General features: G+C 42.4%; 1 protein-coding gene across 1 annotated transcript in view; it reads left to right on the top strand.

Annotated features, from left to right (window-relative positions):
• The window catches only part of LOC121289858 (inactive carboxypeptidase-like protein X2), a 226,852-nt gene that overhangs the window by 143,520 nt on the left and 57,846 nt on the right, over positions 1 to 25,486 (top strand). Inside the window, exons 7-10 of the mRNA XM_041209764.1 lie at positions 841 to 929; positions 18,824 to 18,947; positions 24,264 to 24,460; positions 24,603 to 24,782. Coding sequence (XP_041065698.1) covers positions 841 to 929; positions 18,824 to 18,947; positions 24,264 to 24,460; positions 24,603 to 24,782 — 590 coding nt within the window. The remainder of the gene's footprint in view (positions 1 to 840; positions 930 to 18,823; positions 18,948 to 24,263; positions 24,461 to 24,602; positions 24,783 to 25,486) is intronic.

The raw sequence follows: 25,486 nt of genomic DNA, 5'->3' as shown, positions 1-25,486 counted from the left end.
CATCATTTTACCCGCCTCTACCACACTTAGTGCAAATCTGGAACGTTTCTGCCCTGTCTATTTGCGTTATCTCACTGATAATACTTAATATTTCTGTTTTCTATTTCGCAGTTTTAAGACCATTTAAGCATATTTACATCCTTTCTCTGATTAGTCTATCGATGGATTCTCTTTTTTTTCCTAATGTTTCTGACCTTTGCTAGAATGGATGTTTGAGGTAGAAATACGCTTGAGTTTATTTTAGAGCTCACATATAGCATAGGTCCCAACCAGTAGGCCTAAGACCAGCATGAAATGGGGACTTAATAACATCTTTGGCATATGCTCTCAGTGCCTAGAATGCTTCCAGAGGCAGCTCACAACTTTTACTCAGAATATTTGGCCCCTCATATCTTGCTGACAGTGGCCGAAGATAAGACCCAGGAGGGAGGTTTGGAGATGGCAGCAGGCTGTTTGTCAGGTTGGGGGGATCCTGAGCATTCTGGAGGATGGAGGTGTGCTTCTGCTCCTCCTTGCTCTACAGGAAGAATCTTTAAAAATGTTTTTCTGAAGAAAGCTACCTTCAGCACCTCACCAGCTGCAGAATTTGAGCAAAAAGGCAGCAGGCCCAACATGTGCCCTGCTCATTGCATATCCCAATTTCAGTAATATGTAAATAATATGCCTAACATCTATTTAAAGACATAAATACCTGTTTTAGGCATCTGCCAAGGAAGTCGTCAAAATGGGTCAATTCCTTAAAACTGGGCCTTATTCTGCCTATTTTACACCTGTAAGTCTTATTAATCTTACTGAGCTTAACAAGCTGGAGCCTAAATTCTGTGTTTCATTTACTTTCAGATCCTAACAATTACTACCACAGGCGAAATGAAGTCACCACAACAGATGATCTTGACTTCAAACACCACAGTTATAAGGAAATGAGGCAGGTAGGAGCAGGACCCTTAATCAGAAACAGGAAAAAAAATCAATGCTTCAGAACTTTAATTTAACTGACTAAAACGTTTTTGATATTTTTCAAACACGGCTTATTTATTAAGGATGTGAACTGAATAATGATGATGTGTGAAGCGATTTTATCTGCCCTTTAAATAATTTATCTGGTTAGTGTATGTATCTGCTGCCTAATATTTAAGATTATTTGTAGTCAATATGTACTTTTTGTTATTAGTTTGAAATACACAACTTATTTTCAACCAGTGAAAAAGTTATACACTGAACAATGTGAGCATTCTTTGTATCATATTCTGGGTCAGTATTTGAAATATTGTGATTTTCTAAATGTTCATTTTGTGCTGCATTGAAAACTTCAACTGAATTTAACCACTGTATATTTATAGTTTTTTTTAAACATCGTGCTCCTGGCAGGGTGTATTTGCACCCTGATCAAGGGCACTTGGTCCAATTTTGTAAATCATTTTGGTTGGAAAATCATATCAAGAGCAAATACAAATTTTGGATATGCTATACTCATAGGCTTAAGCTCCTCACTGGGAGTGCAAAGTCAGAAATCTACTTGTAAATAGAAATGAACCATGTCCACATGTTCATGTTAGAATTGTTGCATTAATGATACCGATTGTTGCAATTGTTTTCTGTATTTTCTCATTGTTTTCTCCTTCTGTCCACATTGTTCTTTTCAATGAGGAGGGATAACCCAGATTCTAAACATTTCCCAAAGAAGTAACATGAGGGTAATGTGAGATGCTGACCTTGTTCTGAGTTTCCCTTCTTGCATGGCATCGGTTAAGACGAATGAAACATGACCTCTAGTGATAAGTGAAATGGTGAATGTATGCAAAGAGTTTGTTAACTACTGTTTCCATTAATCTGCATTTTAGTTACCGTTCCCTTTTAGGATTTCCTTCACCACAAACTATTTTCCAATCAAAAGGTCATAAATGACTTGCTTCAAGAACTGGAAATTTCCCACAGGAGATGAATGAGAGTGGTTCAGGATGAATCTATTATTGAGCCTATTATAAAGGATGTGATAACAGGACACTTAGAAAATATCGATGGGATTAGACATTATGAAAGGGAAATCATGTTTGACAAACCTACTGTTGTTTTTTTGTGGACTTATCTAGTAGAATAGGTAAGGGAGAACTGGTGGATGTGGTGTATTTGGATTTTCAGAAAGCTTTTGATAAAGTCCCACATAAGAGGTAACTGTGCAAAAATTAAGGCACATGAGATTGGGGGTATTATATTGGCATGGACTGAGAATTGATTAGCAGACAGGAAAGAGAGGGTTGGAATAAATGGGTCTTTTTCAGAGCGGTAGGCAGAGACTAACGGGACATAGGAATCAGTGCTTGGGCCCCAGCTATTCACAATACATATCTATTATTTGGATGAGGGAACCAAATGTAATATTTCCGAGTTTGCTGATGACACAAAATTAGGTGGTAATGTGAGTGGTGAGGAAGATCTAAAGAGACTTCAAGGTGATTTAGACAGGATGAGTGACTGGGCAAATACATGACAGATGTGGTATAATGTGGATAAGTGTGATGTTATCCTCTTTGATAGGAAAAACAGAATGGCAAAGTATTATTTAAATAGTGATAGATTGGAAAATGTTGATGTACAAAGGGACCTTGCTGTCTTTGTACACCAGTCACTGGAAGCAAGCATGCAGGTGCAGCTAGCAGTTAAGAAAGCAAATGGTATGTTGACCTTCATTGCAAGTAATATGAGAGTGATATAAGAGTACAAGAGCAAGGATGTCTTACTGCAGCTCTACGTGGCCTTGGTGAGACCACATCTGGAGTATTGTGTGCAGTTTTAGTCTCTTTATCTAAGAAAGGATATACTCGCCATAGAGGGAGTGGAGCAAAGGTTCACCACCAGACTGAACCCTGTTATGGCAGGATTGCCATATGAGGAGAGATTGGATTGACTAGACCTGTACTCAACAGAATTTAGAAGAATGAGAGGGTATCTCATTGAAATGCATGCAATTCTGATGGAGCTGGACAGACTGGTTGCAGGGATGATGTTTCCTCTGGCTGGGGGACCTAGAACAAGGGGTCCCTGTCTCAGGATATGGACTAGGCCCATATTTAGGACTGAGATGAGGAGAAATTTCTTCTCTAAGAGGGTGGTGAACTTGTGGAATTCTCTACCACAAAATCACTGAATATATTTAGGAAGGAAATGGATAGATTTCTAGATACTAAAAGAGTCATGGGGTATGGGAAGAAAGCAGGAGCATGGCGTTGAGCTAGAGGATCAGCCATGATCAGATTGAATGATGGAGCAGGCTTGAAGGGATGAATGGTCTTCTCCTGCTCCTATTTTCAATTTTTCTATTCATATCCTGTCAGTTAAGGCAAAAAAAAGAAACACAGAGCAGCCGGTAAGGTCGTGTGTGAATGAGCCATTGAGACCAGGACTTACAGGGGTGATCCTTAACCTGTACTCAATTGACTAAACTTAACTGGATTTGGAGCACTAGCAATGCCAGGCTATAAAAATAAGCCCGCCACCTCTTTCTGACCACTATCCAGAGCAACTCATTGGAAAATGTACATGTCTAGATTTGGGATGAGTTTATGATCAAGCTTGGTTATGGTGCACTTTATGGTCAGAAATTCTCTCTAGGGACTTCACTATTACAAAGAATGCATGGCACATGCAGGATCATATCACCTCAGAAGACAAAGAACAGAAACTTTGGCAAAAATAAAATCACGGAAAGAGGCTAAAGGTTTTGTCCCATTCGGCCAACTCCTTTTACAGACCATGTACATCCATTTGACCTCCTATAGGAAAACCTTTAATAGCCACTCTTTGATTTCCCAAGATTTTCTAGCAAGGCTCCAAAATAGTTTTCTCATAGCTTTACCTTTTACTGTGGTCTGCTGTTCTCCATGAACATCCTCAGCTTCCCACCCTCCTCGGATTTCAGCCATCACTCAGCAGTTCAGAAACTGTTGTGCACAATAGAACATTTAGTTGTGTTAGTCTACATAGGCTCCTATAGGCTACAATTCCTCTTTGCAACAGGGTATTTAGCCAAGCTCCTTTTGGAAAGAGTTAACCATTTAGTCCTATCTAATTTTGCTAAAACTCTGTTCCACTCTGTGAGGAAACATGTTCTAATCCATTAGTCTGATCTTCATGGAGTACTAATTACCTGACAAAGGATAAAAGCAGAGTGGGAAATTGTGAATAAAACTATTTTGATTTCTCTTTGTGGGTTTTGGGAGAGCAATGTTAAAACTAGTTTCTATTCATTCACGGCCTGTTTACATTTCTCTCTCTTGTGCATCAAACGCTAGTCAAATGTGGACAAGCAAATCAGTCAGGAGTTCACAAGAGCCACATGAAAAGACTCCACTGACATTGGAATAAAGTCGGACTGTTGATTTTTCTGTATAGAGTAAATAGAGAGGCAGCCATGTGTTTGCCATCAACTGCAATTTCATAACATGAAACGTTTTACTCCCTTTGGCACACTGCATTATTACATCAACATACTGAATGGTGCAGTCCTGATACTAGCTTAACTATTTTATGTTTTTCCATGCATCTTAATAGTTAAGTAAGAGCTCTACTAGAAATACAGTAATACAAAAGAATTTCTATTAATTTGCCATGTTTCAATTACGTTGCTGCATAAACCACAGCAAGTCAAATATAGGTCAAGTTAAATCCATAAACATTCTCCATGATCTAATAGTCTCGCTATTCTGAACTTGCCTGGTCTATAAAACATAATTACCATCCACTGGAGTCTTATATAGTCACATAAATGTGCCACTTGTAACTTTTGGTTGTTCTAATGCAAGTTTATTAATCCTTAATGAAAGAAAGAAGCAAGGAGCTTTGTTTACAAATTAAAATTGCATAAATAGTTCAAAATAATAGGTTAATGAAACCAATCTAAGAATATTACTTCCATGGAACTGATGACTATTATTATCTTTATGGGGCTTAAGTTTAATTTCGGACCCACTAGGCTACTTTTGTTAGTTTTATACTGATGCAAGCACTGTTAATATACAGTTCATATAAGACCATTTGTATTTGAAATAAACTACAGCTTCTTTCAGGCTAAGTAATAAAGATGAGGGAAATAAAACTAAAAGTAAGATTTTGTCTTTCTAATACTGTATCATATTATACAATCCAAATCAACAATTCATTTACTTGTAAAACTGTTTATTAATATGTATCAATTCATTACCTTTCTGTATATTAATATTAAAATTAATTTACCTGAGTCTGAAAATGCTTAATGACATACTACTGAAGAGTTTCTTTATCTGCTGAAGATTATTATATGTCATTGTTGCACTTCAGCTAATGATAAATGGTGTTTGAAGTACACATTATTCACTTAACGATAACATCCATTATGTTTTATTTAATAGTTTACTCCTGAGGCTCAATTGTATTTTGGATCATTTCTGATCGAACTATTTTAATTCAAGTTCTTGTTTCACCTAACCTTTCAAACACTTAACATCATGTCTGATTGTGTATCATATGAGCTTTGCACTTGTCACTATGCCAATTTCCAGTGTAGTTCAATGCAGCACAATCCAAGTTGAAAAGATCCCTGGTAAGCTAAAGTGATGCATTACTTCTTAAGTGCAGACCCGAGTATGAAGCTGGCAACCACAGCGATGTTTAATATGTCATATTACAGAACTTGTTAGGAAAATAAGACAGCTGAAGTTAAACAGTTTTGGCTCATTGCAAACTGAAGACTACAGGAAAAATTTAAAGCCTATTTTCCTTCCTCTTTCTCATCTAAAATTAATGGTTTAGATATTGGATCCCAATTGAAAATAGGCATGCAGTAGGTGTGGCAACACCATTCCATTTAATGTTAATACAGAACTGGAAGCCTTCCTGTTCTAAATAGTTCAGTACCACACCATAAAGCATTGAGCCATTAGGAATTGTAACTTTCGCAGTCAAGTTTAACACTTTATAACGTTTAGCAGTTGGGGCTGATTTTTGCATGTACTTTAGTGTAATGAAACAAAAAAAAGAAAAAGACTTTCATTAAGTTTAAATCTTAGTCATAGTTCTGGAACTACAGTTCCCATTGGGCCTTGGGACTTCTGCGTATGTGCTGCCTGCGAAAGGGCCGCACATGCGAAGTTCGTCCATTTTCACGTCCTTAGGCCAGGAAGCAGCCCTGCACATATGTGCAGAAGAAAAAGAAGAAAAGGACGAGAGGAAGTGAAACAGCATGAAACTGCGGGCAGGTGACCTGAACAGGAGCACTATTTGAGAGAAGGTGTCCCAGGGAGCAGGAAATGGGGAGAAGGTCCCAAACAAAAAAGAAGATCCCAAACAAGGGAGTGGGACAGAAAGAGGTCTCAGGAGACAGTCCCAGGTAAGCAACAAGAACAGAAATCAGAAACAGGTTCTGCTAAGTAAAGTTGAGTGAAAGGAACAACGAAATAGGCTCCAAATTTAAGAGTGAGAGAGAGCTGAGGGGAGCAGACTTAAAGCAAAGTGAGCTTGAGAGAAGCCCTGAAGATCCAAGAGGTTGGTGACTCCATGCTGTGGGTGGTAAGAGCAAAGGTACCCTTTTGGAGCAGTGGTGTTCTGTTTGGCATTGCATAAGGTCTTGAAAGTGTACTTGAAAGGTGAAACTTTTGAGTACATGCGGAGATCTGGGGAAAGGAATTCTTCAGTTGGCGAGATTGAAACCCTGGAAGTAGATTCTTGTTGAAGCTGTCTGAGTGGGAGCAGTTTGTGGAGACGAGTTCTTCAAAGGTGGAAATTGGAAACCCTCGTGAGAAAGACAGAGTTTCAGTGAGACCGATTGGCTCACAGTGTGACAAGCTTCTGTGTGTGTTGTTGAGAAATCCATAGAATCTGTTCTGGTCGCATCTGTCATTCACCAGTTGGTTCACATGTAGGAAATTTTTACCCTGAATATTAAGAGTGTTAGATAGATATGGTAAGTTATTTTATGTTTCCAAATTTGTGTCTGTAAAAGATATAGCTGGAGATGAAGGAATAGTGAATATTTGAATCATTTGTTGTGTTTGTATTGAGATCCTTCCAACTTTTTTGTCTGGTGTAATATGATTCATTTTTCTTCTTCAATAAATGTTTTAATCTTTGAATTAAAAGCTTATCAGCAAACTCCTGTGAATTTGTTCAATGGTTTACCTACACGGTTTCTAAAAAAAATAAAAGTTAGGATCTATCAAGCCAGGTTTTACTCTGGGATCTGACTTGTCCAGTAATAACATCAGCTGGGATTGTAACATTAGGTATTAAATAACTTAAGCATGGTTCAGTAGAATATTTATAACTTTGCTCAAACAGTTATAAACATTAGATTGAAATCTCTTAGCATACTGTGAAAGCATTATTTTTCATGCTCCTCTCTGATATATTCTCACTTATCCATGAATTTCTTTTGCAGAAGATTGGTAGACTTTCAGGAGCAGCTTTAATTATTAGTTAATGTGGATTCTTGCACAATTCTGAGACATTTGTTTGAAAAGTGTTAACGCTATTCTATATTAACTACAAGTAACAATCAGTAGGTCAATACTAAAACATAGGTGAAACAGTGGTTTTAGTTAAAGAGCTGTTAATGACCTGAGCCACTGCTCAACACTGGAAGAACCCTTTTTTATACAATTTCCCAGCTTTATTATGAGATTTTGGGATCACTTTTTGCAATTCCATCCATATTTAAGTAGGGCAATTGATTTATATTGGCTAAATAACCCTTAAGATTCTGCACTTAGGGGCTGTGAAAAGAAGCAGAACCAAGATAAATGGAGCAGAATGTGGGCCTGGACTCAGGGCAGAGTTTTCTGCTCTGGAGACTAAATACGCTGGGGGAAGGGACACATTTCCCATCGGCTGGTGTGGCAGGTTTCCGCACCAGATCGTCCACTTTTCAGCTCATTATTTATTCATGAACGTGAAGCATGTTGTACCTCGTGGTGGGGCAGGCTGGGATTTGTCATCCCCACTGTGACCCCATTGGATCATCTTTCTGGGCGCCATATTTAAACCGCACCCGCAGACATCATCCACTCTGTGCAGCCCGGGACTGGTCGTGGTGAGTGATGGCCCCAAAAAGTAAGTAGCCTACTGCCCCCAAGTTCAGCAACAATGCACTGGGGGCATTTCTGGATGCTGTGGAGGCACACTGGCACATTCTTTACTTCTGTGATGGGAGACAGAGGTCCACAAACCTCACCATGCTGGCTTGAGAGCAGGTTGCCAGGGTGGTCAGTGCCAATGCTCCTCAAAAGAGGATTGCTATCCAGTACAGAAAGAGGGTGAATGATCTCATCCGTTCTGCTAGGATAAGTCTCCTCACTCTGAACTCACTCTCTCAAAAGCCCATCAGGCATTCGTGAGGTTACAGTCCACAGGGATTTCACACACTGCCATCACAAGGAACATCACCACTGACTTTCTCACGCACGCTTTGACATCTTCATTTCTTCTCACATCCTGAGCAGTTCACGTCCTCAGGCTTTACACAGGTCTCACATGGCTGGCACCCTTATCATCTGCCTCAGCATCCCTCCTGCTCACAGTCTGCATTTTTGTCTTTATACCGGACAAGAGTGCCCACAACAGAATGGAGAGATCCCAGCCTGGAGGGGGAATGCCTGAGCTTAGAGCCCTCATCATCTATGAAAAGCATGCGGCAGAACTGGCCAGTGAGGACCAGGACAGTGCCTGCGCCAAGGGTGAGGCCGGCATCTCCCAAGCCAGTGAGAACTCATTAACAGCTCAGTCATGCAACAAAACTGTTGAGTGTTTTGTAATGTTGGTGACTATGCAGCCAATCATTAATAATCTCCTCTCTTTGACAGGCACCAGCAGGAAACAAAGAGGCCCACTGCCAGCCAGCCCATCAGCCCCAGCTCTCACATCAGATGAGGATCCTGAGGATGTAGAGCCATCACAGCGTTCACCCACCAGCACAGAGGTCCACACTTGGTGGGACCTAGCTCGCTCTTGAGCTCGGGGTCACAAGCTGGTGAGCACAGCACAGATTCTGATCCACAGCAGGTGGAGGCAGGGACATCCAAGGTCACCGGCACTTGGAGGATTGCTGGAGGCCAGGCTCCTGCAGCATCCGAGTCAGAGGATGAGCCTCTGGACTCAGCCCTAACATAGATGTTGGAGCTGCAAAGACAGACATGGGAACATCAGGCAAGATTGTCAGATGCCGTCAACAGATTGCAACGGACGATGGAGGAATCTGTCCATGTTCAATCTTATGCGATTGTGCTGACATGCCAGCACACAGAGGTCAACACAGGTATGATGGCAACCACCATGGAGACCTTTGTCCGGGACATTGCTCCTGATATTCATCAGGACCTGCAGCCTTTGGTGGAGCCTATCAGTGGCTAGGTGAGAGGGAGACGGGGCAACTCAACCTTACCCCAGGTGCCCTGTCTCCTCAAGGAGTCAGGCAGGGCACCCATAGGGAGTCAGGTCCTCGGGCACCCATTGGGAAGAGGACCATCAGCTGGACACCCCGGTGCCATCCACCAAGTTGACTCCGAGAGTATCCAGCCGACCCCAATCCCCTCTGCCTGCGACCCCATCATCTGTAGCTCCACAGGTCAAAGAGGGTGCACCTGCCCCACAGCAAGATGGCATCCTGCTGGTCAGGCCTTGGTCAGGCAGTCGGCTGACTGCTACGCCCTGTTGTCTATGATGTACCTGGTGGGTATCCTCTGGAAAGCCGGGGCCTGGAGGGCCCTGGCCTGCAGTCAGCTGGCTGCCTCCACCTCTGGATGTTGGGGACTCACCTAGATGTAGAAATAAGATAAGAAAAATTAAGAAATATTAAGAGCACAGGTGCCCACAATCTGTATGGAATTTGCACAAATGTAAATAGATTTTGACTCATTCTGCTTCTGATGTAGTGTATACTTCTTCTATCTGATGAAATGCCCCAGTGTCAGTCAAGTGTCATCGATGCCCCCCTCCTCCCAAATGTCCCATTGTCTGCATCAGCTCTATGCTGTCTAGAACCATCTCATTACAGTGCCTGACTGTTCTCTCTGGCTCTAAGAACGTGGTGGTCGGACAAGGCATCTCTGAGACCTGCTTCAGGGTTAATATAATGCTGCCTCATGAGCTTCAAACCTGGTGGCTGCTTTATTCTCCGATGCTTATGCACTGTAGAATGCTCAATGTGGATCTAACAGGAGTGAATGGTGATGTGCATGGGGTTGGTGCACCTTTCATTAGCCTCCATTTAGCTTCTGTCAGCCCTGAGTGTGCCTTACATATGAACCAAAACTCGAACTCTTAATCACTCCTGTCTGCCTGCAGCATTATCTCATGTCCGTGTGTACATCTGAACATCACCCCAACATTAGTCCCCATCTTCCCACCTCCATGGTTTAGAGCTATGAGCCTCACTAACAGATGTTGAGCCTTGTGATTCCTGCTGGATGGTTAAAACTGTGTGATCTAGGAGTTGTATGCAGACTTGGACATGGGACAATGCAGTGCTGGATCTGAAAATCTGGCTAATGTCCCGTCACATTAACCCTCTTCCAGGTCTGAGGCGATCAGTCAGCATGGTAATGTGCAACTTACCATGGTATCGGTGTGCCTGGGTTCCGTTTGCATTTGTCAGACTGTTGGAATGAAAACGTCCTCTTCATTATCAATGATTGGGGTCCTTTAGGCCCAGATGGAATGTCAGTATTTTCTTTCGGGCCCACAAATGCCATGGCTAAGCAGCAAGGGAGACGCCAAAAGGAGGCATGATCATGAGTGCTTGACAGATATTAGACTATGCTGCCTCCTGAGGTTTTCATGGTCCACTGAAAGGCGAGCTGAAGTGCAGCCTCACATCCATTACTGAGAGCTACAGATCACTGCGTCCTGAAGATATATCTAATGCTGGGGACTGAGAATAATGATGCGGCCTGAACACTTGTCTTGCCTGAGCGATTGGCTGTTTGGACAAAATGCAGTGCGGATTCAGAATCAACCTCACACATGAAGGCAAGAACCATTGGGTGATGATTAACTTCCTTAAGAAGCCTTGCCAGACTGCAGGCACACTACCACAAGTGTACTGAGGATTGCAGTGCTGCTCCTGCCTCTTGAAGGCTGCTGTATATGCAGTGGAATGTTGGCAAGATGCTTGAAGAGGCTGCACCATCTCAACTGTGTACAAAATGCCATGTTGCGCTTATCCCATGACAGGCTACATGCTCCCAAGGCTGCCATACCTTCTAAAGATGAAGACATTGTGACGCTGGATTGTCACTCCTCATTCAGAGATGGATGTGCTGTATTGACCTGATTAAGATCGCAACCAAGCTGATAAGGTGGACCCGACATGGACAACAGTGGTGAAAGAGGTTCACACGAGCTAGTTATCATCATCCTGGAACCTGGTGGCTATAAGCATGTTACGTGCATGCCTGCCTTGTCTGGCCCATACTATAGTCCCTTCCTCCAGATCCTTAGATTCCTCAATGTCCTCATCATCGGAGGAGATGTTCAGTTCCTCCATCTCTCATTCTGGCAAAACAGCCCCCACATTGAGCGCCAGGTTGCATAGGGTGTAGCAAGCCACGATGATGCGGGAGACCCTTCTGTGGTGAGTACTGGAGAGCATCACCACAATGTCCAGATGTCGAAAACGCATCTTCAAGATGCCAATGGTCTGCTCAATCAATGATTATGTTGCAAAATGAGCAGCATTATACTTCTCCTCTGAGGCATTTTGTGGCTGACAAACAGGTGTCATCAACCACATCCTTTGCAGGTAGCCTTTGTGATCCAGGATGCCCTGCGGACCCTCGAAGATCTGTGGCACCTGTGAGTGACTCCAGACATGCTCCTGGTGGTTGCAGGCGAACAGCACATTGAGAGAGTGGAACCCTTTCCTGTTGATTAATTGCACTAGCTGTTCCCAGGGAGCTCTTAATGCCACAGTTGATGGCATCCTGCACCAGTGGCAATTCAGGGATCACTGCAAATATCACAGCTCTGTCAGCCTGTTTGGCTTCAACTAGGGAGAACTGGACGTAATTGTGCGCCTTGCTAAATAGGGCATCTGTAACCCCTCAGATGTATTTGTGAGCAGGTGCTTAAGAAAACCTACAGAGATTCCCAGTGGAGTCCTAGAACAAGTCACTCCCAAAGAAATTAAGAGCAACCATCACTTTTAGAGCCACTGGCAATGGGTGGCCCCCCAGTTCCTGTGGTACCAACTCCTCTTGGAGAATGTGGCAGATGTGAGCTACCACATTCTCAGGCATGTGAAGGCATCTACGGTACTGTTTCTTGCTCATCTGGACATATATGAGATGTCTTCTATACACTTGGTCTTGCTAGACCCCTCCAATCCATGGCTCTGTCAGCCTTAGCTTCTGGGTCTGGAGGGGGCCCAACTGGCCCTTGTTCAAAAGGGTGAGGCCCTTCCCTTAGCTCAGCCTGGCAATGACAGGCCCTTCCTCTCCTTCTTAGTTGACTGATTGCCAGGATGAAGGCAACATTACCTACTCCATCCATGAGGCACCCAAACTTGTGTCTATGAAAACATTGAACAGAAACATGAGTGAACGTAATGGTCACCTTCAATGGTCACCTTCCAATCGCTAACCAGAGAGTTATTGTGGAACCCATGGGTCACTTTCATCCCAGACATTACATCCCCACTGAGTCCCTTGGAGTGTTATTACAGCCTTCTGGAATACTGGTAGGGGACCAGCCCCTCCCCGCGCCACCGCCTCCCCCACCTCCCCCCCCCGGCCCCAATAACCCTACCCCCAAACGACACAGGCATGACAAGGCTTTGACGCAGGGGCTTGGATCTGATTGAGTTCTGCCAGATGAGAGAAGCCTCAGTCAGGGCACTATCAGACTGTATCCTTAGGATTATACAACAGTTCCAACTTGCACTCGTTTTATGTGGGAGTATTGTGGGGAGGGGGCCTTCAAAATATTAAACTGCAAGCTGCAAGATTTAGAGGTCTTAAGGCCATTAGGGCATATGAACTTGGTCCGTGGCCCCTCTTCAGTTCCTTCTGACACTCAGGATTTCCCATGAGTGGGACAAAGGGTCTTTGGAGGCCAATTCTGCAATGGCTCCAATTCGGTTTATACTTTCTTAAGAATGCGCAACATGAGTTAAATGGCACATTCCCTAAATTGGCATTTGTCTGTTGCTAACATGCCTCAGCTGTGCCTTCCTCTCCATTTGGTAAAGCGGAATGTAGTGGGGTATGCCTTCAATAAGTACACAAGTGCAGTAGTTGACTCCTCCCACAAGCCCTGAGAGCACTCCCTTGTCAATCTTTTTTCATAGCATCTGTGGAAAGACAGAGTTAACGTTTCAAGTCTGAAGAAGAGTCATACGGACTTGAAATGTTAACTCTGTCTTTCTCTCCACAGATGCTGTCAGAGCTGCTGAGTTTTTGTAGCACTTTTTGTTTCTGTTTTAGATTTCCAGCATCCACAGTATTTTGCCTTAATCTTTTTTGTAGCTTGTTTTGCAACTGCGTCATTGGATCAGCTTGAAAAATGGTGATAGGGAGGTATTACTACCAGATCAGCTTCCAGCAGCCTCCCCCTGCCCCCACCCCCACCAACCACTGTGACTGTCGAAATTCCTCCCATCATGCTGGATGAACATCATGTTCAGGTTTCCCTCCCTACAATCCTTCCCCTCTAATCCTTGAGCCCATATGATAGTTGTTGAAATTCCTGTCCTCCCTGCTGAACTGTTTTCCCAATGTCCCATGTAGACCTGACCCCTCCCATCTTGAGGCCCTTTGTGCTGTGACTTACAGAGATCCCCTACATGAGACCATCGAGCGCACCCCCCCCCCCCCCATTACCTGTTCCCCATCTACAGGTTGCAGATGCTACCCCTGACTGTGACTGTGCCATCCGTGACCCAGTATCAAGCCACCAACCCTAGGACCAATGTGTTTGAGGGACTGAGCACACCCTGCACTCCATGCTGGACACAACTGACACAGGACTGACAAGCCTTTTCCATCCCTGGACTGGGACCAGGACATGTGTGCCAAGCAGATCCCTCTAAGTTATGGCGTAGATCCACAGCACTATCTCAGCTTTGTGGTCCCGACTACTTGTTGTGCAACTGCCCAGGACTGTCTCTGCTTTGTGGCAAACCCCACACCCCCCGCCGCTCCCTCACCATCCATTATGTGTCTCTGTGCTCTCTTACCCACTCAGCTCCTCCTCCATTCAAGCCTTTGCCCTCCAGCCCCTTCCCTTGCCTCTGTCTTGTTTCCTTCGCCCCCTCAACCCAGTCAAGCCTTTGCCCTCCAGCACCTTCCAAACATTCCCCCTCCGCCTTCCCGTTGGCCCCGTAAGGTAAGCTTTAGATCTGACCCTCCCCTGCCACTCCTTGAGTTCCCTTCGTTTTGCCTGCATTGCCTTGGCACAGAGCTGGAGTAGCCACGGGGGCAGCACAATGAAAGATAGGTGGGCATACCTTGAGGTCATGAGTGAAATGGTGCTTGCCAGGTGCATGTCACTTATATCTGGTTGTGAATCACGCTTGTGTAATTAGCTGCCGGCGTGGACATTTGACCTGGAATGGGGCATGATTCTGGTGAGCTGCCTTTTTTCAATGAGTATTCATGATATTCAAATACATTCAAATGCGCTGCCCAGCATGACACAGTAGACTACCTGGCCCACCATGAAAGTCAGGAGCGGAAAGTTGCTAACTTATTTTACGCCAGTGGGGAACTGGCTTTTTGCCCGCCCCATTTGCCACTGATGGGACCAGAAAATCCCGCTCTCAGTTGTACAGAGGTTGTGTCCTATTTTTGGCGATTAGATATTGCAGCCTTTAAGGTCAATAGGTTTGTGCTGTTGCCTGGGCTCCACCCATCTGATCCCAAAAGTTACCAACACATACAATAAGCAGCTGATAGTGTTTTAAACCTGTACCTCGCTCGCTGTCACTTCAAACATATACATATCAAGTAGAAGTGAATAGACTCCGTGGGCAGGATTTTTAGCTCGGCGTGCGAACATATGCCCAACATGAGCGAGTGTGAAATAGCGCGAGCTTCCCAACATCTTCGCACACTCACGCGATATTTCGGTCGGCAGGTGCATGTGAGAGTTGGCAGTGCGCCCACCAACAATTAAGAGGGCTATTAAGCCCATTAATCAAGTAATTAAATTCAATTTTTTGCTGCCCATCCAACCTCACGTTGGCCGGCGGGCGAATAGGCCAGGCTGCCTTTGCATTTTTTTCGAAACCTCATCCATGGGCAGGATGAGATTCCTAACAATGACTGAAAAGACAATGGGCAGAAATGTCCCCCCCCGCCTTGTCAAGGGGATTGTGCGGGGGCAGACGCGAACCCAATCGGCACGCTCGATCGGGGCCATGCTGGCATTTTGCATGGGCAGGCCAATTAAGGCGCTCCCTGTGCGGGTGGGGGGGAGGTTTCCCTATCTGAGTCGGGGTCTGCGCTCTTTCATGCATGTGCGCGAAAGAGCGCAGAAATCTACCTGAGACAGAGAGTTGCCTCAGGGAGATTAGTTTAAGTTATGAAACATTGAAGAAAGGTTAAAAAAATATTAAGGACATGTCCCCTCATGTTAAACTGTCACAAGTTGGGACATGTCCATTAATTTTTTCAAAAATATTGTAACCAATGGCAAATAAATACTCAGCTCAATGTTCAAGTCAAGTGCATTGCATTTATTTTCTCGATTGTATTGCACCTGGATAATGATAGCTTAAATTAGCACGCTTTTGTCCCTTGGCACTTGTATTTTGCTTTAGACTGGCAACACCTAAACCACCATACTGCCTATGTGATATAGAGGAATAAGCATGATATCTGGCTGCAGGATTTCACTGCAAGCTGCTGAATTTCTGGTAACCTCAAATGTCCCTCCTAATTGTAGCTTGTAGCTGATTAAGAGGGTGAATGCTATTTCCCTTTCATTGACTGGCCCATGGTGAGGGAGATATAATTCACCATTTAGCCTATTGGTTGAAAAGAACAAGATTATTAAACTCACCAAACATCTTTAAAAACTCAGTTAATTAGCTTATGAACAGCAAATTCTAGGCTTGAATCTGATCTGCCCAAGTATATTATGTGGCAGGCAAATGGTACTTTCAGAAAGTATTAAAAGGAATGCCCATGGGATACTTAGCAATGAATGCAATAGCACTGTCCCACAGTATAATCTCAGGTCAGTACTCTCACATTTAACCACAGCAGTCTAGAAAATAAATCTGTGGCTGAAATCTTGTCCTCGGCAATGATAAACTTTGATATTTGAGGTTGTTTCAAACCCAAGTTAGCACAAGTAACTGGTAGTACAAATCATAAATAAAATGTGGCCTGTTGATCTGTTCATAATTTCATTGCAAACTTAACCGACATATACTATCAGTGGAACAGATTCTGATGTATGACAGATTTTCAATGTGAGGAGGAATTGAAATCTTCTGAACTCGCTAAGTACCTGGAAACATGTTCACAGGCATAGGAAATATTTTATTTTCAAACTGGAAACAATCAAATTTGCTTGACAAATTTAATTTGCTTCTCAACGATGCAAAACATAATTTCATAAATATGCAATAACTTAAGGATAATTTTCTTTTTTCAGCTTTATTCAGTGATTTCTCCAAAATGCGAAAAGAGACAATTTTGAAACGTACTCTGCTGTGATATAGCTGATCTTAATTTGCCTACCTTCAAAATGACAATGTTGGTGGATCTGGTAAAACTAATGAATGAATTACCTTCAGTAGGAGCATATTTTAAGGCACAATTATTGGCCCGGATTTTCATGTCAGGCTCAGGAACAAACTTGACTCGTGTTTCCTGACTTCCGAAAGCCAAGCCTGTGTCTGAACCCCATTTCCACTATATCATCTCAACACTTAAACAATGCTGGTCGATGTAATGGCCAAATTACTTTTTCAGAATAGGGCCCTATGATGAATCATTGCAGTTAAAACACATGTGCGTTACAGTGCATTATCTAATAGTGACATTTGTAGTTGTCAAAACAGTTTACACTTACCAGTCAGAATGTTCCCAGCTCCTGAGCAGGCTTCTCCCATTGGTCACAAACTCTCCAATGAGATAAGTTTCTTAAGGCTTCCAAAACCCACAGCAGCACACGAAAATAGCAGGGGTGGGAAATTTCCTGTTGGGCTCAATGGCAACCCCAAATTCAGAAGAGATGTGTGCGGAGTCATGACCCAAAGGCCACACAAAAATAGCACGGAGTCAGGAAAGCACTGCAAATTTGAAATTAGTGAAAAAATAAATTCTAAGTGCTTGTCATTCCTGACCCCTTTCCCAGCAGATGGGAATCCAGCCCCTTAATTTAGTCAATGCCTGGTCACCTAGTTATGTAACTAAGATTATGACAAGAAGAACTCTGTGTACAATTGGCAAAGATAGCAATTTGATATGAGCATGTTAGATGTTCAAACTATAGCATCAGGAACAGCAAGTTCTCTTAAATTTTGACTGGGAGTTTGTGTGCATATGTTGTGCACACAAATCAAAAATCATTGGCATGGTTCACCAAGAATAAAATTCTATCTGAGCAACAGAAATTTAAAAAAATTATATATATTCAAATAAAAATCTCCTAACCAAATGTTATCATGTCAAACATCTATAGAATCATAGAACGGTACAGCACAGATTATTCAGTCCGTTGAGTCTACACTAGCTCTTTTGAAGAGCAATTTAGTTAATTCCACTCCCCCTCTTTCCCCATATCACTGAAACTTTTCTTCCTTCATGTAGTTAACCAGTTCCCTTTTTTGAAGGCTACTCTTTAGTAGTGGCAATCAAGAGTGCATTTCAAATCCTAACTATTTATTGCATAAAATAATCTTTGCCTATGTTGCCTCTTTTGCCAATCAATTTAAATCCGTGTCCTCTGGTTATTGATCCTTAAGCCATTGGAAAAAGTTTCTCGTTTTATTTACTCTATTTAAACATTTTATGATCTTATACACCTCTATAAAATCTCCTCTTAACCTTCTCTGCCCCAAGAGGAACTACTCCAGGTTCTCTAGTTTATCCAAGGAACTATAATACCTCATCCCTGGAAACATTCTAGTAAATTTCTCTTCACTCCTGCCAAAGCCTTCCTGCCTGTCCCAAAGTAGTGTGCTCAGAATTGGACATAATATTCTATCTGGGAACAAACTGGTGTTTAATTTAAGTTTAGCATAATCTCCTGGCTATTGTACTTTATGTCCCTATTTATAAAAGCTGAAGACCCCAAATGTTTTATTAATTGCTTTGTCAACCTATCCTGCCATCATCAATGATTTATGTATGAAGCATACAAAGCAAAGTGTGCTCGGCTTAAAGTTTTCACACCAGCATAGTTTCCATATCATGTTAACAAGTTGTTTCATTAGATTATCAAGCTTCTTTTAGGGGATTACAGCACAACATATGACACAATTCTGCATCATTAACTTCTAAAATGATGCCCTGATACAGATAGAAAAAATTCTGCAATAAGGGACAAACCAATTTATTCAGTTAATTAAGCATGAAAGTCTGTCTTTAGTGCAACCCTAGTTGACTGATGATTTATTAATCTTTATCATTGCTTAGCACTCACTTGCCTAAACTTCTGAATGTTTTATATGATGTTAATCTTTGGAAGTGTTGAAGTATTTGTAGGGTGCACACAATTTACCTGAGCTATTTGAGAGAGCCTTTAAGAATGATGTTATGAAATGTCACTCAAGGGAGCTAATAACTCATTGTGATTCTTTCAGCCCCAACCACTGAATTCACACTGAATTGTACATTTTGTTGAACAGTTGATGAAGATAGTAAACGAACAGTGTCCAAACATCACTAGGATTTACAACATTGGCAAAAGCTATCAGGGAATGAAACTGTACGCCATCGAGATCTCTGATAATCCAGGAGAGCATGAAATTGGTAAGATACATATCTGAAAGACTACAGATTGTCTTTCATGCTTCCATTTGCTCTGTTAAAATCCCATTCATTTTCTAAGATAAATATTTTCTTCATTACAACTCACTTTCAACCGTAAATATATAGTCTACTAATGAAATGTCCCAAGATAAAACCTGGGGTACCCACCTAAAATATATGCTCCTGAAACAAACTTTTTGAAAAAATATTTAAACACTGATGCAGTGGCTAGCCTCCTGATCTGGTCAGTAGTTTTTACCACATTTCTAAACTTAAGCATTGGAATAGGATTTTTCACCCACTCAGCAAGTAGGCTGGTCTTAAATCTTGACAGTCAAACCTCTATTCCTGACAAATTGACATCAGTTCTCAGCAATCACCCCAGGCCATGTATATCAGCAGCTGGCCTATACATCCAGCAGCGATACAACAGTTTTTTCACAGCTGAGACTAAGCGAAAGAAAGAACAAAGAGGGAAATTCAACTAGTGTCGAAAACCAATAGGCAGCGCAATCTCAAGCAAAATGGGCCACCAGGCTTCATTTGCATTGAATCAGTGAACTGTAGGTGTCAACTGAGCATCCCAGTGGAGCTGAAGTCAATGGGAATCAGGGGAATAACTCTCCACTGGTTGGAGTCATACCTAGCATAAAGGAAGATGGTTGTGGTTTTTGGAGGTCAATCATCTCAGTCCCAGGATATTGCTGCAGGAGTTCCTCAGGGTTGTGTCCTAGGCCCAACCATCTTCAGCTGCTCCTTCCATGGCCTTCCCTCCATCATAGGGTCAGAAGTGGGGATGTTCGCTGAAGATTGCACAATGTTCAGCACCTCCTCAGATACTGAAGTAGTCTGTGTCCATATGCAGCAAAACATGGGCAATATTCAGGCTTGGGCTGATAAATGGCAAGTAACATCCATGCCAAGCAAGAGTCAGGTGATAACTATCTCCAGTGAGAGAGAATCTAGCCATCACCATTTGACATTCAATGGCATTATAATTGTTGAATCCCCCACTATTAACATCCTGGAATTGACAGAAACTGAACTGGACCAGCCATATAAATGCTGTGGCTACAGAAGCAGGTCAGGGCTGGGAACTCACCTCCTGACTCCCCAAAGCCTGTCCACTACCTATAAGGCACAAGTCAGGAAGGTGATAGAATACTATCCACTTGCCTGGATGAGTGCAGCCACAACAACACTCAAGAAGCTTGACACCATTTCAGGACAAGGCAATCCACTTTATTGGCACCCCATCCACCTTCATAATTCACTCCCTCCACCACTGATACATGGTACACACTGCTGCTACTATCTACAAGATGCATTGTGACACAAGGCTCCTTCAACAGCACCTTCCAAACCCATGATCTGTACCACCTAGAAGGACAAGGGCAGCAGATGCAAGGGAACATCACCACCTGTAGCTTCCCCTCCAAGTCACACATCATCTTGACTTAGAATTATATCATTAATTCACATTTGCTGGATTAAATCCTGGAACACCTTTCGTAACAGCACTGTGGGTGGTCCTACAGCACATAGACTGCAGCAGTTTAAGAAGGTGGCTCACCACCACATTCTCAAAGGCAATTATGGATGGACAATAAACGCTGGCCTAGTCAGCAACTCCCAAATCCAATGAACGAATGAAAAAAAGCTCATCAATTGAGGTCTGACTAATTCTGATGCCAAGCTGGCCTGCAGATTGGTCCTTGGAGTGGAGCAGAAAGCAAAAGGTAGAGCAGGCATGAACTGCAGTATTTTTGTTGAATGAGGAGGAGCAATGATGGTTTTACTTTGGGGATCACTAGTTAGGCCACAGAAGACTCAGAATAACAGCAAGACAGGCTGTAGCACCTTGTTTCATTGGGCATCTTTGTACTGAATAACCTAGTCAGTGTTGTAAGAATAAAAGAGAGGGTTGCAAATGCCTCCTTTTGTCTCTTTAGCATGTGGTTGTCCAGTTCGCATCAAATACAGATGTAAGCACAGCCTATCTTCTCTGGGAAGCAATAGAAATCTTGTCAACATAAAATGTGCATACTCCTAGAGGAAGAGCTGTCCAACCCTTCTCTGCCAGAAAAATAGGACTTCAACAGAAACAAGGATCAAGAAAATTGGCCTAGTAGACTGACCTACAATTAATCATGAATTGACTTTGCTCTGAACAGTTTCTCGACAAACAGCATAACTCTGACCTGAGACTCCTTAACAAAAATCGTGAAATCACAGTTTCACTTCAAAAGAAGAAAAATACATTGTACATTACAAACATAACCGTCATTGAGAATAAATGTCATCCAATTTTCTGTAAGTAACACTGTGGAAGATTTACTCACTTTTCACAAAGTATGTTAAATTACAAGTGATAAGATTGATTTAGCATAATCTGGTAGAAGCCAGAGGAGAAGCAGTTAAATGGAGCAGAGGAAATTACCCACTCCATTCTTAATCTGGCAATTTAGAATTGCCAAAATCTGGCAGTGTAGTTCTTTAAGTATACGGTAAGTCTCCAATGATATCATTGCTGCCCAACCTGAGGCCTGACCTTTTTCTCAAAATTGCCTAAAAAAAAGACCTGATTTGCAGAGGGGCAGTGATGGCTTCCCTGTTAATCCAAAACCCGTTGAATTGAGATCTAGAGCCTGAAGTGATCCGGGTAAACTCAAAATCTAACTTTTTACAGATTTCCTTGTGGATCAGAGGGAACAGCCACGGACCTGGATTCCCTTCCTTAATTCCCCTGAGACATTTAGTGTGTGTGGGAGACCCTGGACTCCAAAATTGGCCTCTAAGCCATCTGATCTTAACTGCTGGGCAGCTGCTTCTGACTGGCTTATAGGTCATTTTGATTAGAAGTCAGCAATCAGCATCCTCATGCAGGCTGGCCTTTAAAGTTGGCTAAGTCATCCAATGACATCTCCTGAACAAGTTAGCCACTTGCTGGACTGCATTTCCTCGGATTAAAAATTGACCTCAATAAGTTTTAAAACGAAGTGTGGGTGCAATATTTTTAGAATTGATGATATGGCTGTTTGAGAAGTGTGTGAAATATCTGTTCTAATCATACCAATATTAAGTCTCTGAAACTCTTAGGAAAGGGTGTATCAAACCATATCAAATATTCAATTGGCTGAATTATTGACAATATAAATATATGGACTGAAGGTTTGAACTAGTACCATCTAGTCAAGTGGCATTAGATATAATGGAAGAAATTACATACATTACTCAAAAATTGTGTTGGACATATCCCAGAGATGACAACGCATTCATTACTGAGGATCCAAGTTCTTTTGAAACTTTGAAAAGTCCGTCCAAAATAAACTTGCAAATATTTACACAGCGCCAGTTTAGGATAGTCAATTATTTAACTTTTCCATCAAATAAATGGGATTGACTTGTATAGTTTGGAATTGCTCAGCTTTATTTTTAGTTAGTTTGAAACTGAATTAAACTGTACTCAATTCACTGGATGCTGTTAATAAGAATGTGGTATTTTGGAAAGATGAGAATAAGAGGCATGAAAGGCCCTTGCAATCCAAATTGATCTTGTGATCTAATTAATTAAGTGAAAATGACTTGTGAGTATTGATAATTTAATAGAAGCTCACTGCTAAAATGTTGAAAATGCTAATATAATGTAAACAACTTGAGGCAATCAGAATATCATACTAAATATTGACATTTTGATTCTGAAGGCCAACTATGTCCTAGAAATCGTAAATTTGCTGAAATTTGCTCCCTAGTATAGCTAGTTACCCATAGTCTAGGATATTTTCCAGAAAACTAAAGTAAACTGATCTTATCTCATGTGTATTAGTTTTGTTCAGGAAATCATTCACTAAAGTTAATGGTGACCTAAATACATAAACAAAGGGCTGCATTTCCCCCCATCGGGAGGGTTGTGCAGGAGCGGGTGCAAACAGGCGAGTTCCCAATTGGCACCCCCGGTTGGGGGGCGTGCCTCCATTTTATGTGGACAGGCCAATTAAGGCCCGCTCAACATGACATGTGCCTGGATTCCCTGAGCCAGGAGAGCATTCTTTCGTGGATGCGCAAAAAATGTGATAAACAGATTAAAGAATAGAAAAAATTTTAATGACATGTCCCCTTATGTGACACTGTCACATGAGCTGGGACATGTCCATAACTTTTATTTGAAGAGTATGTTAAGATTTTAAAACCCTTATGAAACCTCATTCCGCTCATGAATGAGGTTTAATGTTTTGTCTGAAGGCCGCCTGGGCTCTTCGCCTGCCCCCCAACCTTAAGGTTGGACGGGCAGGTCGATGAAGTGTTTTAAGTAACTCACTGATGGCCTTAAGTGGCCGTTGACAGGTCTGCACGCGCCTGCCAAACTGAAAACCTAAGTGACATGGGGTGATGTCAGGATGCACACCTGACATCAACCCACATTATTTTACACGTCTGCGAGCGGGCCCCGCCACCGCTCACCGACCAGAAAATGCTGTCCAAAGTGTTTACCTTTTTTTTAATTCTTTCATGGGATACGGGCATCACTGGCTAGGCCAGCATTTATTGCTCATCCCTAATTGCCATTGAGAGGGTGGTGGTGAGCTGCCTTCTTGAACTGCTGCAGTCGATGTGGTGTTAAGTACACCCACAGTGCTGTTAGGAAGGGAGCTCCAGGATTTTGACCCAATGAAGGAACAGCGATATAGTTCCAAGTCAGAATGGTGAGTGGCTTGGAGCAGAACTTGCAGGTAGTGGTGTTCCCCAAGCATTTGCTGCCCTTGTCCTTCTAGGTGTTAGAGGTTGTGGATTTGGAAGGTGGTGTTGAAGGAGCCTTGGTGAGTTGTAGCAGTGCATAGTACACACTGCTGCCACTTTGCATCAGTGATGGAGGGAGTGAATATTGATGGTGATGGGTGGGGTTCCAATCAAGCGGGCTGCTTTGTCCTGGATGCTGTCAAGCTTCTTGAGTGTTGTTGGAGTTGCACTCATCTAGGCAAGTGGGGAGTATTCCATTACACTCCTGACTTGCACCTTGCTGATGGTGAACAGACTTTGGCGAGTTAGGAGTTGAGGTACTCTATGCAGTATTCCCAGCCTCTGACCTGCTCTTGTAGCATCAGTATTTATATGGCTGATCGAGTTCTGTTTCTGATTAATGGTAGCCCCCAAGATGTTGATTGTGTAACTTAAAAGTTTTCTAGCTTAAAAGGTCACAGGATACTGCAGTCCATTATGATAATAAAGAAATTAAATAGAAATGATATGGGGTAAGCAAGGTGTTACTTACTTTTAGGTCTGCATGAAGTAATTTTTGATTGTATTTGTCCGAACTAGGTGAGCCTGAGTTCCATTACTCTTCAGGAGCCCATGGCAATGAAGTTCTTGGACGTGAGCTGCTCCTCTTACTGATGCAGTTCATGTGTCAAGAGTACTTAGCAGGAAATCCACGAATCAAGCACCTTGTGGAGGAGACTAGAATCCATTTCTTGCCTTCCGTTAATCCTGACGGATATGAAAAAGCTTGCGAAGTGGTAATTTTTCATTAAACCTCTAACAGTTGTTGCTCCCTCCATACATTTACATTTATTTGAACTTTACTAACTCACCACCATCACTTTTTTTCCATCACATAAGTGTATGTGAATGTAATCACTCTCTTTTGTTGAATTTTAGGGTTCTGAACTCGTAGGCTGGTCTTTGGGACGTTGGACTCATGATGGCATCGATATCAATCACAACTTTCCTGATCTCAATTCTGTTCTTTGGGAAGCAGAGGAGCGCAGAAGGGGATACAAGAAGATGAATAATCATCACCTACCCCTCCCTATGTGGTACTTATCTGAAAACGCCACTGTGAGTTGTCACTATATATGACAGATATATAAAATAATAATTCGAATATGTTGTTTAGAATAACAAATTTTAAGGTAAATGATTGAAGATTATCTCATCACTTCATACCAGAAGATGGACAAAACAGCAGCTAGAGGGGGTACAAGCAAAATAATCTACTTAATAGAAATTAGATTTTTTTAAAGATACTTCATATTAATCTTGCCAGCTGTCATAAAGGTTACTTTTCAGATAGCTCATCCTAAAAACATAGTAATTAAATATTCCTTTTATGTTACAGCACTGCCACTCACTCACCATAGCAGCCAGACTTCACTTGCAGTACTGTATTGTAAATAGTGAGTGGAGAGTCACCTGAAGAGGTGATGCTTTGCTTCTGCTCTGGAAAGCAACACTGTTGCCCGGGGAAAACATAAATAGCCATTGCTGCATGCACATGGTATTATTTGCACTGGCTGGGAATGATTGAACACTGAGCCCGTACATTCAGGTCAATGGTTTTCACATAACTCGTCTGAATAGACTTTCCACGTACGTTGGCAGAGGTTGAGAAGCCAGAAATGAAAGTTGCAATGGAAACTTTTGAACAACTGCTTGTGTGCAACCATATGCATCCGCAGTTGTTTTTATGCCATCACTGGTGCTGGGGTATTTGCCCTGGGGTAAAAAGGATGATTCCACAGCACAAGCACTTAAGAATGTTT

Source organism: Carcharodon carcharias, chromosome 17 (assembly GCF_017639515.1).
Source record: "Carcharodon carcharias isolate sCarCar2 chromosome 17, sCarCar2.pri, whole genome shotgun sequence".
Classification (NCBI taxonomy): domain Eukaryota; kingdom Metazoa; phylum Chordata; class Chondrichthyes; order Lamniformes; family Lamnidae; genus Carcharodon; species Carcharodon carcharias.
This window is presented reverse-complemented; position numbering and strand designations above follow the sequence as displayed.